This window comes from Ooceraea biroi, chromosome 11 (genome assembly GCF_003672135.1).
Source record: "Ooceraea biroi isolate clonal line C1 chromosome 11, Obir_v5.4, whole genome shotgun sequence".
Taxonomy (NCBI): Eukaryota; Metazoa; Arthropoda; class Insecta; order Hymenoptera; family Formicidae; genus Ooceraea; species Ooceraea biroi.
Window position 1 is genome coordinate 2,659,131 of NC_039516.1, and position 15,476 is coordinate 2,674,606.

The 15,476-nt window shown below is 45.9% G+C and overlaps 2 protein-coding genes across 2 annotated transcripts in view; one reads left to right on the plus strand and one right to left on the minus strand.

Moving 5' to 3' along the window:
- LOC105288222 (nephrin) overlaps positions 1–15,476 on the plus strand; it is a 309,061-nt gene that overhangs the window by 68,221 nt on the left and 225,364 nt on the right. The window lies entirely within an intron of this gene.
- On the minus strand, positions 11,342–15,035 carry LOC105288220 (glucose dehydrogenase [FAD, quinone]). Its single transcript, XM_011354324.1, has 9 exons — positions 14,927–15,035; positions 14,497–14,710; positions 14,044–14,172; positions 13,755–13,951; positions 13,589–13,683; positions 12,966–13,242; positions 12,409–12,877; positions 11,734–12,107; positions 11,342–11,595 (listed from the first exon to the last, which is right to left on the minus strand). Exons 1-9 carry the CDS (start codon positions 14,927–14,929, stop codon positions 11,515–11,517), a joined length of 1,839 nt encoding a protein of 612 aa, XP_011352626.1. The 5' UTR covers positions 14,930–15,035; the 3' UTR covers positions 11,342–11,514.

Genomic DNA, 15,476 nt, shown 5'->3' on the forward strand with positions numbered 1-15,476 from the left:
TCGACAGGGACTCTTTCATTAAGGGTGTCGGCAAGTACATCGTAGTAGTGGAAGATACTCGGGAAGGGTGCGTTTTGATCCTTGTGTGTGTTGTTTACGCCAATTACCCTCGACTTGACGTGATGCGACTACAGAGTCGAATAATTAACTCCCGCCGCGGCAGAAATTTCGTGCGCGGGGTGTCTTAGGGATCATTACGAGCACGAGTCGCGCGCTGGTAAAAGTTACTGATCGGGGATGAAATAGGAGAGGACAGTGGCGTTAGTGCAGTGAGGTCGGTATTTTTGCCGATATACTTACAGATAACTGCGCTTTCGGAAATTTATCGTGAAAATTTACGTGCGTGCGAGAACCCCGCGAGAGAGCGAACGGTTAGCGTCGCCTCATTGGTGGTGCAAAGTGAGTACGACAAAAATAAAGGAGGTAATAATAATAAATCATCTTTATTATGGCTGTATAATGGACGTAAAAAGGATGCTCGCGGTAATGGCCCGTAGGAAAAAGGCATAAGCCAGAGAGCTCTAGTCTCGTTCGTTCAACGCGGTTCCTAATTAATTATTGCCATAAATAGCCGAAGAAACACAATTAGCCGGGCAGCCTGCGTAGGTGAGAAAAAATTTCATAAAGTGCCTTTTTGCGATGGAACCCCCGCGAAAACTTCCTCTCGCTCTTTTGTGTTCGCGGGCATCATTATACGCGCGCCTGCTTTTTTCCTGCTCAACCATTCAATAAGTTGCATCGCTATAACGATGTGATTAAATAGTTAGATAAAGGATACCAATACGAGAGGAAATCTTTTTAAAGAGGTATAAAGGCAAGCAGTTCTTTTTTCCAACATCGACGATTTTATTTCTACAGAGTCGAAGAATAATTCTCATAATTTCGTATAGCGATTTCTGGATTTTATTTGGGATTTTATCTGGCGCAATGGCAGAGAGAGCGGTCCGAACACTTGGAGGAACGACATCTCTCCTTTCCCTCAGCTGCTCGTGCTCACGTTTGGGCAGTAAGAAAAATACAAATACAACGTCTTCGCCGGCAAAAGAGAAGGTAGAAACGGGTATCGATAGGCGGAAAGAGGAGCAACGCCTCAGTCGCTCGAAGGGTGCTAGCCCCGAAAAACAATTGTCGCGCCCTAACGGCGCAGATTTGTCGAACGACGACGACGGTTCAGCCCCTAACTCCAGATCGAAAAACGGCAGTTCCCTCCGCGTCCCGGAGATAAAATGTTGGCAAAATAAATAAAGCGTGACTCCATCGAACGAACCCTTCTGGGATCTTCCTTCTCCTCCTCCTCTGGAAACGGAGCTTCGTCCTTCACAGCGGGAATCCGCATCTAAAGTGACACTGAAATTAAATGAGCGGCAGGATCCGTAAAAGTGCTTCGCTAAAAGAATCCGTAATCCGCTGTTCGAAGACTTCTCTTATAACAGCCGTGACGTCTTTTATCGCATCGCGGTTGCGTCCATTTAGCGACCGGGCTGACTGTAAATTTGCCTTAAACTTTCGGCCATTTGTGGCGTTTAAATAGTAATAGTTGTTATGCTAAGATAATCCGAAATAATGACGCTAATAAATAACCGACTGCAACGGAGTCGGACGCTACGAAAGGAGGGGATAATAAATGATAAGCAACCTAAAGTAGCGAACAATGATAGCCACCCCCGTTGCGGCGGATAAATAATAAATTCGCATTTCCCGAGCGCGCGTATCGTCGCACAAAACGAAATGGCCAAACAGATAGAAGAATATATCGCGATGGTATTTAAAACTTCTCAGCTTATCGTTCGCGTCCTGATTGCAGGCGTGCCTGATAGAAATTGCGCCGACTTGAGCCTCGCGGTATCCCCCGAAAGCATTCCACCGTAGCTAAATCCGCATCCGCGAGGATACCGGCTTGATGCCGCCACCGCCGGTAATTCCACCGCGCGTATACCAATCAGTTGAATTCCACTTTTCGGAAAGTAGGACGGGATAACCGGGCACGTCGAGTCGAAGGAAATCATTCCGACGTGGATCCCGCGGCGCGCGGTATTAATGCACAAAACGCAAAGCATCGGTCGTCGTCGCCGCTGCGGTGCGGTGCATCCCACATATTTAGTCGAGCGGAATCGCGCTTTTCTTTCTTTCTTCTGCCTTTCTGCTTTTCTTTCTTTTCTTCTTTTTCCTCCACCCTCTGCACTGCGAAACTGTAGCTTAACGCCGGCCTCGGTACGCGAAGGCGCGAGTATGCGGATTGGGAGCTTCCGGTCCGTCCTGGGCGTGTCCCGCGGGAGAAGCGAGAAGAAAAAGGGAGAAAATAGAATAACGGGGAAGGAATTATGGGGAGGAGAAGCGGGAAGCGAGACGCGGCTCGCGGGGACTCGCACATGTGCATCTACGCGAAACCGGAAGCGGATACGGTGGAAACGGGCCGGGACGGACGGGGAGACGGTTACGGCGAGTTGGAGCGCGGGAGAGAGAATGGGAGAGCGTGGGTGACGCGAAGGGTAGGCGACGAGGGTTCTGGGGCTGCGACGGAACCGCCGCTGCATAAATCCTGCGCTTGACGAGCGCCGTTGTTTTTGCGATTTACGAAGCGCGACAATATTTGCACATTCGTTCTGCGCGATCGGTGTCACCGGCTGTCTCGCCGCGACGGAAGAATGGAGACCGGTGATAATTATTCAAGGAATCCAGCGATCCGCCGCTCTATGACGTATATATTTGCCGGGAACGTGTCATGATTCATGATCGGAATTCGCCGACGCGATATTTGCGGTGCCGCCCTTATAAATTCGTTTAACACGTCACACATTATATGACGTGTTTAGGTGTTTAGGTGTTTTGATAAATAACGTGTGCCTCAATCTCTATGCATTTTTTGTCGAAATGAGAAATCGTGATTTGATTTGATATACGTTCCTTAAACGATATCGTAGACGCTCGTTGGAAAAAGCACCTTATGCGCAAAGTGTGAGGAAAGTAGCGATTCATGGCGGCTTTTATCGCTGGAAGTTAGTAGCGCGAGAGCGATATCGTTTCACGTGCCGGGCCGTTTAATTAGTCCAATTATGACTAATAACCACTCCGCTGGCAAGGTTGTGCCGAGATATATGGATGTCCAATAAAACGTCAGCAACCCATAAAATTGACTAGCGCGAGATTTTGTGTATTTTTCATCCTGCAAAAAGAGAGAGAGAGAGAGAGAGAGAGAGAACACGTGCGGTTTTGCAGCTTTAATCTGCGTTATCGTCAAAGTTTCATCGAACAACGGAACTCCGTGATTGATAGTGAGCTCAAAGGATTAATAATACTTGCCGAAAAAAGAGGAAGAGACAGAGAAGGTGAAAGAGATCCAAAAACCGAAAAAAAACGAAAGAAATCGATATTACCAACGATATATTGATAGATTTCTTGGAAGAGTTAATCCATCTTTAGCTAAGCGTGACGCAAATATCGAGAAAGCGCTGCGCAAAGAGGTCTGAAAGGTATCCTAAGCTTTGTGCTTAGTTTAAAGGTCTCTCCGTTAGTCTCGTCGTTTGTGTCAGCCATGCTATCCGTTCGTTCAAGCCACGCGTAAGTAGTTAATTTGGAGATTACGTTTTGTCGGTGTCGTTTTGCGTCTCTGTAAAGAGAAGCGAGGTAAATGCGCGGCCGGAATTTCTCTCTCCTCCCCCCGTCCCTCCCTCTTTCCAGTATCAAGATCGTCAGCAATTCCGGCGCGGAATTGAACTGCGGAATACTTTGATGCGAAGGACCACGTTCGGTCACTGTTGTCAGAAGCTCCGCGCGATATTGCGAACTCCGGAAGACTTTTTTTTCAAAGAGAAATTCGTCAGGCTTTGGCCTTGTCTGACCGGATACAAAAAAAAGGAAAATGTTTCCTAGCTGATGGACGCGAATGGATAGATCGCAATATTACGAAACCGGCGGGAAAGCGGGGAGGGGAAAAGCGATCGGCGGTCGCCACCTCTCCGGAGGTCGTGCGTACATGCACGCGGCGTTATCATTATTATTATCAATTTAAACAGATCCCGGAATCAGTATCGGCATAATTACGGCCGGTAATGACTTGTAGGTTAATTGAGTATCGGCCAGATCGATTTTCGATAATCCGTCAAAGAGGACCGCTCGGCTCGGCTCAATATCGTTGCCGGCGTGGCCACTCAAGAGAGTGCAATCAGATCGTCCATTATCCGGTTTATTCCGTAGCTTATGCTTGTATATATAGAATGCCAGCGTGCAGGTGCACGCGTGCACGGGATATTCGTAAGCTAGTGAACGTGATTGTACCAAGGCAATGAATTAAGCCCCGTGCGAGGCTTATTCATCGGGCGTTGCCGTTTGATGCTGATTATTGAGCGGCCAGCGTTAATACCGCGATACCTCGCAGGCTGTTTCTTTATTATGCCGCCGGTGTGTCGCAAGCGCGTGTAATTTATATGCCGTTGCATAATTCTTAAATTGTCGCGTCGCGGTGTCCCCCGAGCGTGTCCACGCGGACTAATCGCGTCTGTCGACCTGAAAAGTAAATTTCTCGCGACGTAATTCGCGTGTACGCGTACACGCGTTTGTCAAGTTCGTAATCTGCCATCGGCAATTGCGCGCGGCGGTCACAATTTCAAGGCACGCGAGCTCGATCGAGCGTGCGGTATGTCAAGCCAGTTTGCACACGCACGGACGCGGACTCGCACACGCACGTACGCACGCACATATACACGCGGTCGAAGTCGGAGGGCAATTCATTAATATCAATTAGGAATTATCGCGGCGCGTTGCGCGAGGCTTACAAAGCGAGGCGATGTCAATCACGTCTGACGTGCTCGGATGTCTTGCGTGCTCGCAGGAAACGGGATTGGCTTGGACGGCAGCGGTGGTGCGGTTTACTCGTTCGCCGGCGATCAAATTGCAATTCTGATTTGCAACGGACGTAATTCCAGCGCGCGCGCGGAAGACGTAATAACGCGCCCCCGGCGCCCTCTTCGCCTCCCACGCGCCCTTTCTCTCGCTTTAATCCGTCGCGAGGGCTAATTGGAAAAAATGCAATATCGCCGCCTCTGCGGGAAAGGGAAACGTAGCATGACGTAGCAGTTCGATCGGTCCGCGCGCGCCGCTCGTCTATGATTTATGCCTATCGGAATTTGTTTTATCATGCTTAGACGATGATTTTAGCTTTTAGCACATCGGTGCGTGTGGTTTCGACCGTTCTTGTTATCGTCGGGACCCGTGAAGCCCGCTTGCGCGAGGGTGCAAGATTTACAATGTCCCCGTTTCGCTCGTTCGAGCCACTTGCTGCACGATGCGATCGCAGTTCAGTTCAGCAGCCGCGCACAAATCGATGATGTATGGCGATGGGCACTCGCGATGTTTTCCGTATTTTCGAAGCATCATGTGGGTTTTAAGTGGACAAATTTCGAAAGTCGTCGAGAAAGACAGGAATGTCAAGGAGAATAAGAAGGAGAGAGAAAGAGAAAAAATAAAAAGGCTTTGAATTGTAACTCTTTAAAATAATAAAACACACACTGCACCATCGAGCCGATCAGGCTGTCACCAGTGAAGTTCACGATGAAATGGTGCGTGAGTGCAACAAAAATGGGAACGTGGGGTGAGCTTTGCGCACGATTTCATATGGATTTGGTGGCATCTGTGTATGCTCGCTGCGAAAATGGAAACAGTGAAACGATAATGGGCCTGGTTAAACGAGACGATCATGTTTTCCCTCAGCGGTACGACCCGACGTTCGATGCGCCGTTTGTCATCGATGCTCTTGTCTGTTTTGTACGCGTCTTGCATACCTGAGACACGTAATTACGCTAAACATAACGCGAAACTATCGCAGAACATACGAGAACGAGAAACTCGCGGCAATCGGTTATTGACGGAACAGTAATTCGCGAACGAATGATTTCACTTTCCTTCTTGTTCTCATCTCGATATGTCACGTAGATATGTCCGTAGGAAAGCCGAGAAGCTAAGCGCGAGAGCTCGCCGCAATTTAATATCGCCATTATTTATTATCGCAGTTTATCGCTATCATCCGTGTTTGCATGGGGGCAATCACGCGAGACCGGAAATGAACGCCCGATAAGAAAAAAAACACGAGAGACGCGTAAAGAGTCGGGCGGCCGATGAATGAGAGAGAGAGAGAGAGAGAGAAACAAAGCAAAGAGAGACGGTGGGAGAGAAGAGCGAAACGGTAACTGTGCTCGGGCTCTCGAGAGAAATCGGATTGGTCGACGCCCGCGCCGGCCGTCGCGTCCCCGTACGCTCACTCGGGGGTGAAATAGGATCAGGGGTTGCTCGTATCGCGCGGAGAACACTGACTCCGTTCCAATAATAGGGCGATACAATCATTAGCCCGCGTGTTTCGATGAACGTGCATTTCCCTCTCCCGAGCTACCCTCGGAAACACCCTCTCGTACCGCGCACTCTCTTCGTACGCATCGAAATCCGCCGTGCCGCACCGCACGGACCGAACATCGCCATCGGAAAAGCACCGTAAATCGGCCTCTTCATCCGCTTTCCGATCCTTCATCCCCCCGGCTCGGAATTGGAAAACGAACGTGAAAACGCTCTACTTTTTTTACGGCGCCGTGATTAACCTGGTGACGAATATGACGCACCGAGAGGATCGTTGTATATTTTAACAGCCGTAACGCTTCGATGCGATTTATGATTCGGTATTGTCCGGGGTAAATGGACGAAAAGAATCGCACGCGTTTTACAAATCGGCGTGAACGTTTCTGGATCGCGATTGCTGGCTTCTCGCACATCACGATCATCTCGCGCATGTGCGTGTGTGTTTTGTGTAAGTTAATTTTCGAATAATTATTAATGCGCTCGTGGGGAAGTTGCATGTGTCGCGTTTTCTATTCCGCAAAATTTGACCGTGGTACGCCGCGGCATCAGCGTTTCCAAATCCGGCAACATTAACTTCGTCACGGTAATGCGATAATGTGATGCGAGCCACTTGAAAATGACGATGTTACGCCGATGTTACGTAATGAATCAGCAGTAAGCGAGCATCCATCGATTAATCACGGAAAATGCGATCGGTACCGTTCCGCAAAAGCACCCGAAACGTAACCGCTTGAGTACTTGATAAACGATTGATATCACTCGCACATTCCGGGATCATCCGAAATTAATGGCGTTACTCCGGGCCGAGGAGTCGCGTTGATTTTTGCTAATTTATTCGCGAAGCAGACATAACAACGGACTCGGGTGTAAGTGGCTATCAATGGAAATTTATTTAAACGTCGCTCTAATTGGATCACCTTATACAAGCGGTGACTTCGCTCGGGGGTATAACGAGGCTGCATATAACGAACCCATTTTCTCGTGTGTGTGTGTGTGTACCGTTACATTACGTAATCGTGACTATTTCAAATTTAATAACGTGCTTCCGCTAGGCGAGTGGTCGTTGAATTAATTGCGTTAATTGATCGTCGCGGTGTACCACACTCGTGCCTCGCTACATTTTGCTCTACTTTCTTGCACCTCATTATCTTCGAAGCGGGGCTCTGGCTCGACGTGAATGGAACGGGTCTCGCTCTTCCGAAATCCATCCCTCGGTCAAATCGATACAAATTCCAATCGATATACGTACGTAACGTTGCATATTTCATCGAGGAAATTAGGAATTATTTAAGCGGCCGCAATCGCGCGGCTCCAATTAGGAACTTTGCGAATTAATTGTCGTTGATGCAAGTTGCATAATCCTCTCGTTCTTCGGGAACAGGAGGCGCATCGATCCACTAAGCACAAAAAAAATATACTTTCGCACCAAGCGAATCCCTTCTAGGGGATTGGGGGGGGAAGAACCGCGAGACGCTTTCGTCGACATATCTTATTTTCTCGCTAGGTGCCTTGTACATTGTCCTCGTGCTTGTGGCTGCATGCCGCGCAAAAAGTAGGGCAAAAGCGGTCTGCTCGACTCGGGCCAACTTGTGTAACAACGTACACCCTCCCCAGTGAGCGAAGTCCTGCTCTCAAGGTGGGACATTTATTACGACGACTACCGACGACACCAACAACTTTCTCTGGCAGGATAAATAACGAGGCAACCGGCAAAATATTTTAGCTGAGAGTTGTACGTTGAGTGTTACGTTGCCGTAAGCCTACGTGGCTTATAGGACGTGACGCGATTGGCCACCCTTTCCGTTTCTCCGGGCGCTGACAGTGAGCTACCACTCTGGATTTGTCGGATAATCCGCGAGGTCAAATATTAACGATTCGGCTCGTTTATCCGTGGATCTCGTAACAACGGAAGTCTGTGGAATGCCGGGGATTTCATCCTGGCTATTGTCTGAATGATAAAACGCGTACAAAGGTGCCGCGAATGCTGCAGGAAGTTATCGTCGAAAATGCTCGTTACCCGACTTTCTTGTTAAGGAAGATCGTTAGAAATATATATACGTATAATCAGGGATCATCGACAGTCTCGATTCGGAGCGTAAAATGTTGACTCACTCGAACTGAGAGCTCCGCAGCAAGGCGAGGTAGCTAAACTTGAATGGAGAGCACTGATAATCTTTACTTTTACAACTTCTGTTTCTAGTGGTAATGTTCACGAGCAGCTTTATTAGACGGTAATATTCGCACATCGTTATGCCCTAATTAGGACAAAGTTTTGAGCACCGAGGGTAATGCAGTTATTTGTTTGTCGATAGTCAACTGGTTGGCCGGGCCTTGCGTAATTTTATAACTTTGCGCTACATTAACGGCACGAGGAATTATAAATTTCGGCGTCAAAGAGACCGGTGTTACTACCTAACGAGGCAACGGAGATTTCATTACACCAGGCGCGAAGGGCTCACCCGGCGTAATCGGATTCGGCCGTAGGAATTGGGGCATAATTTTCGGAAATACCCGCGACCGCACCTGCTTTATCAGTTCGATATTTCGCAATTTAATGGATTACATAATTCATAAAGGCTTACCGCGTAATGGGTTAGACTTGCCGATTGTCCTCTTAAACCGGCAAAAATATCGCGCGCGGTATTTCGCGGATTCGCACATATTTCATGATCGCGTAGTCCGAGAAATGAACACCGCTTTGCGAAAGCGGGATGCATTTGCCGGCGATGCGTCGCACTGTTTGCTCTTTATCATCCATTAATATGTCATTGGCAGTCGAAGATTCACGTGGCGACATTTACCGCGCCACGTAAACCGCGAAGAATCGCTCGCGAAGTGGTCGACCTCATGTCATCGGCTTCATGAGGAATCATACAAAATAAGCGGCGGTTAGTATTATGAGAATCGCTTTTTCTTCGAGTTTCCTGTAAAGCGCGTGGCTCTCGCTCGTCGAGAGGTCACGGGAGGCGTTCGAAGTCGCCGAGACTCCGGGGCCAACCGCGCCATCCCACCATGAATTCATTCGCACCCTCATGAAATTCAAAGCAGTCGTTACGCTCCTGCACAACGACAACGAGCGCGGCGACGACGAAGAGGACGAGATGGCGCGAGACGGCATATAGTACGCGTGCGGATGGCGGTGCCTACCCTGCGTCGTGTTCGATGTTTTATTTATAATTTGTTTATCTCATCATCTGCTCGGACTCGCCGACTTGTGTATGTAACGGTGTCTACACGGTGCCGCCGTCGCTCGTCAATGTCTCTCAAGCATCCGCCGGAAGCATGAATAGTCAAATCCTTCCTATATCCTGCTCCGTGAACTTTTTTCCCAACGAGCCCAGCCCGGCTCGAATGCGGAAGACGAACTCGATACGAAACACGAGCGAGAGTGCCGGTTCATTTGGCAAACTCGCGAAAAAAATCCACCGGAAGTCGTGATGGAAAAGCGGAGCCAAAGGGCGTTCGAAAATCGAAAAATTACGCGTCGCGGAGAGCCAACGGCAGAGCGCAAATAATGGGGATGACATCTGGATTTTTTTTTATGGACCCGTCCTTCGCGTCCATAAAACGGGCGCACAACAGCGGCAATCGACGAACGTATGGTGCACGCCGCGCGATTCGCAGCGTTACATAAATTCGCGTGAAATCTGAATGGATATGGAATCAGGGAAGCGCTGGAGGACCACTCGGGCTGCAACGCCTCGATTCGGTTAATCCTTCGCGAAATAGCGCGGCCAGCGTTGCGTTGACCGATGCCAATCGATTCGGACCCGATCGATTTACCGGAAACTAACGGCTAACGTGATCATTCAATTTTCGAGCGGATTTTATGCGACGTGTCTTAATCGCGCGGAGCGACTACGGTGTTTTTTCTACAAGGTAAACGCAGTCAGATCTATAAAAACCTGAGAAACGTAACGGTTTCGCAATGTGCTTATAAAACGTTAGCTGGCATACCAAGTAGTTGTACTACATCTTGGTATTAGGTTACATATTAGACGTGCGAGTATCTATTCCGGAAGCATTCGAAATGGCTCGGTCTGACATTCTCCCACTGAAGGTGCATTTCTCGTGACGTGACGTGTTATTCAAGGCCGAGTCTTATAATAGTTCCAGTCTACAGAATGTAGAACACGTAAATATCTTGTACTGACTTCAACGAGTCGTTTTGCATAGAATATGCAAATATATTTAGTTCCGTTTTAATTACGAAATTGAGGAATTTATAAATTGCTGCAATTCTTATCGCATCTCAGATCGATGTCAGAGACACTCCTAGTCATGTTCAAACAGAATCATCTACTCTCGTGCGAAAACGTTGAAAAAGTAGAGTAATGCTATCCGTAGGATAGTATTCTCGATAGGCGAATTCGTCAATTATCCGTACGGAAACGTAGTCCATGTAGTCCGAATATTGATGGATCGCGACTTTTTTCCGGCGTTTCATTGGGTGTTCGAGTTTAATGCACTCTCGAGGCTGGCGCATTCGACCTCGAGAAGTTCAGATAGATGAATAGCTACTGAGGTCAAGCGAAAAGTCGCGAAATCGCTCTCGTGTAAGCACGCGAGTCTAAGGAGGTCGAGTGCCGGCACTCCACCTTCCAGTTTCTGTGACTCCTCACGGAGCCCGTCAGTACCGCTCCATTCTGTGCCGCTCTAAGGTGCATTCCTTCGTTTTATCCCCTTTCCATCTTAATAATTGAGACGTAAGATATTGTAAGTGGATCCTTTGAGACGTATTCTTTCGCAGCGCAAAGCCGCGCGTAGCGACTTTAATTTCGTCTGCAAGTCTATGAATAGTTGGGCCGAATGCTCGATGGGTGAATTAAGTAATAATATGCAAGTGCTTTATTTGGATAGCAACTTGGTCGAACTGATTTGCTAACTTAACTTTTTATAAATTATCCGTAAGTGATTTCGCTAAATGCACACTCTTGTTTGTAAAGTTAACTGTATTATTTTTATGTATAAATGTGAAATGAAATGAAGAACAAAATTGTGCCAATGTGAAGATATCTTTATTAAACATTTCATTCGAAAATTGTCATATTTACAGATGAGATTTTACTAACAAATATCATTTGAAAAAAATACTGCAATTCTATATCTAATTTTTTGACATAGAAAAATGTTAATTGTTTTATTCGTCTCAATCATTTCTTTTTTTTAATTTCATTGGTCATTATTCTTGATGAAATAAGCGGCTCTTTCGCCGATCATGTTGATCACAGCAACAGGATTACCGGATATCATCTAAAAGACAGAGATAATTTGTATAGAAAAGATTATTTGCACATCAGACGTCAAATCAACTTTCCATTGTCAATTAATAGAGCAAAAGATATGACAAAACGATGTTAATCATACGTATTATTTTTACATAGTGCTTACTTTCGGTATAATTGATGCGTCAGCAACTCTCAAGCCATCTACGCCATGAACCTTGAGACTTGGATCGACGACAGCCATGGAATCCGCGATCGGGCCCATTTTGCAAGTTCCTGCCTGGTGGTTTTCGGGTCTGGTGTTGTATCGAAATTGGCAATCCCAGTATTCATAGTTCAGATGTTTTTCGTACTGTTTGCATTCTGGGACAGTGTCGAGCAACATCTTCAAGCCGTACTTTTTCATTGCTTTCGATTTCGACAATTTTAGTATGTGTTGAAGACCCTGGTAAATGATCTCTCTATCCTGCGGTTGCGACAAGTCGTTGCTCCAGATGATCGGATGACTCAGTGGGTCTTTTGATGCTAGCGTGATTCGACCTAGAATTTACGAGTAAGATATATTCGAGCAAGCCATTTAAATGAACGAAATTTTCTTTTCTTAATAAAACACATATACACACGATTTTCTGCGTCATACGCGAAATTAAATGCATTGAGAAAAGTTCATTAACAGAGTAGACAGCATGTTATGGAATATTTATGATCGTTGAGCAACTATTCGTTGCTGAAACATTGTTAAGAAAGGCACTTAATATAACATTATATCTTATCAGCGTAGTACTCCTGTCTAGCATTTCGTCATTTGGAATACATGCAGCTTACATAATTGCCAGCTCACCTCTGCTAAGGGTCTGAATATTTACGGAGGTAAACCTGATGGTCTCCTTGTTTTCGTATGTATTCAAGTCCTCAATTCTGCCGCCCGTGTTGCAAATGGCCTGATAGCCGGCAAAGAAGATCTGGATATCCGGATCATCCGGGGTAGTGTAGTTGGACACGAGGATTCCGGTGAGCTGCGCCATACCCGTGGACGACAGTGGGCCAGTTTGGTTGTACAGATATAAATTGGCGCTGTCGATGTTCAGCTCATCCTCATTCGCCTGATTGAGAGCGAAGTCCACGCCGAATGACGCATGGTTGTGGAGATTTTCACCGACTCCGGGTAGATCGTGGACCGTGCGAATCCCCACGGAATCTAAGTGTTTCTTCGGCCCGATGCCCGACAGAAGCAGCAGCTGGGGCGAGTTTATGGCACCGGCCGCGAGGATCACTTCCTTCTTCGCTCTTACGTTGTAATGTCGGCCGTTCTACGAGCACAAAGTTCGTCTATTGCGCGATGAAACAATAATAATAAAGTCGCATATATGGAACCTTGAAAATAGCGAATCGACTCACCATAAGGACGGTGATTCCCTCAGCCTTTACTTTTGAGCCCAGCTTTCTCGTATTGACTTTCGTCGCGGTCGCATTCAGAGCAATGTGCAGATTTTTGCGGTGCCTGACCGGCCACAGAAAAGCTCTGGGAGTACTGAGTCGTACGCCATTTTTGCTGATGGTCTGCGCTACGGTGAATCCCGTGATTTTTGGGCCTACCAAGTCTGCGGTGGTACCCAAGCCTACCTCTTTCGCTCCTTCTATCACGTCCCAAGCGATTTTTGGCTGCCAAGGGAATCTATAAAGGGAAAGTGATTAATGTCTATGTAAATTTAAATTAAAACGACTAACTAAAGAAATAAAAGCGAATTGTAATTTTAAATATAGATGTTGCTTGATAAACGTCTGATAGTTATGTGTAATGGAGAAAATATATTATAAATTGATGGTATCGATGGTCCATCTTGCAAGCAACGCAGTCACATGTTTACGAATTACACCTGCCGTTGGATAACTTTAGATCTTTCTCATGTGATACATTGTTAGCCGGAAGATCAGTGTTATCGGAAAACGAACGAGTTTTTCGAATAAACGAGAGTTATAGTAACGGCACAGCTTAGAAAGACACATCGCTGCATTCGCACCTCTCGACTGTCATTGGACCACCGACTCCATGATCCTCCCGTCGAACTCTACCAATCTCCTTATTGTCCTCCGACTTGAAGAAGAACGGTAGCACCTGGCAGGCAGAAATTTACCTTTATTAACAACTTGAGGTTTAATAACAGCTTTATAATAATTATAACGTACCTCTTGCCATGACCACCCCACGTTTCCCATCTTCACCCATCTTTCGTAATCCTTCGCGTGTCCACGATGGTAAGCCATGCCGTGATGGGAAGTGCATCCGCCGAGATTTTTACCTCTCGGCCAACTGCAGCTGCCATTGGATCTCAAGCATGCGAATGTCTCGTTCGTCGTCTTGTACTTCCAATCCAGATCCGTGTCTGCGATGAATCGCGATTCGATTAATTATTAATATGAGCGATTAATATGAGTGATTATGCAGTTCTGATAATTGCGGAAATATAAAAATTACTGAGATAAAGCTGCAGGTTGCTCGGTATTTGCGTGCCAGCCGGCTCATCCGGGCCAGCTTCCACAAGAAGTACTTTCCAATTCGGATTTTCGCTCAATCTAGAGGCTACGACTGATCCACCTGCGCCACCTAAATAAAAAACAAATGCACCGAACTAACATTCAATCCCTAGGTTGTTCAACATTAAGCAGCATTAACGAGTTAGACGAAAGCTGACTTAACTCTCATTAATCCTTCGTAATGTGAATTAAAATTCGTAATTTAAAAATCGAATTCTCCGTAACTGATTTGCTGAATTCGACAAGACGTCTATAAAAGTTTCATCATTCTTCTTTATCACATGGTAATACTAATATTTTATTGCCGAGATATATATATAGATGATTAGCAAAATATATCACCGATTTAATTTTTCTTTGTAATTATTCATTATATTTGCATTCATTATCTTACCTCCGACGACAATAAAATCATAATAAAGATTCGGTTTCTTGATGGGAGTGATATGTCCGCATGGATCATTAATTACGGGGCTGTAAGCGACTAATGTGTTCAGCATAGTCAGAAATAAGTTCGCAGAATTGGCATTGCAGACATCGGTCAACGAGAGTCCGCCTACGAAGGGCGACGTGCATGGTGCTTGTGGCATCCCCCAATCTCGCCAACTCTATAACATTGCATAACAGATTATTCGTACAACTGAATCTATTGTGTGTGAATATATACATAAATGTGTATGTGAATACGGGGGCATACGAATAACTGAAACAAATCGAAATTTCGATTTTGGTTTCATACATCATTTAACTGTACAATGACACGTCTTGTTTTTTATTTTTAAATTTTTGCAAAACACGATACATCCACAAAAATTTCAACGTACCATTTTTCGCGTGTATTCTCGTTCACAAAATTGTAAGGAAAATCGTGCCCGTTGAGCTCAGCTTTCACCTCCTGATTGTAACGTTTTTCCTGGTGTCACTTTGTTATATACTTGTTTTGTATTTGCATATGTACATTCTCCGAAATGTCTCGCCGTGATTAAGTGTTGGAGGTAACATGTTGATAATTACGGTGCTTGTTATAAAACCCGGACTTGTCACACTTGTAAATCACCGCACGTACTATCATCGTACGTACGTGGGCAATTGATGAGTAGTGTGTCAGTAAAATAGCGCAAATGGAATAAATTGCTGCGTCAAACTACGTTTTCCTTAACTCCTTTAGTCCGCATTTTGTAAGTGAGTTGGTTTTTCCTCGATCTTTTTATCAAATCGTACCGTACGAACGAACCATATGAATTGAACTAGTTATGCAATAAAAATTTAGCTCGTAAAATTTAGTTATAAATGTCGGATGTTTTTAAGAGGTTTCATTATCATTTATGTCATATATAAAAAATATGAATGCATTAATTTTACTCTTTATTTCCT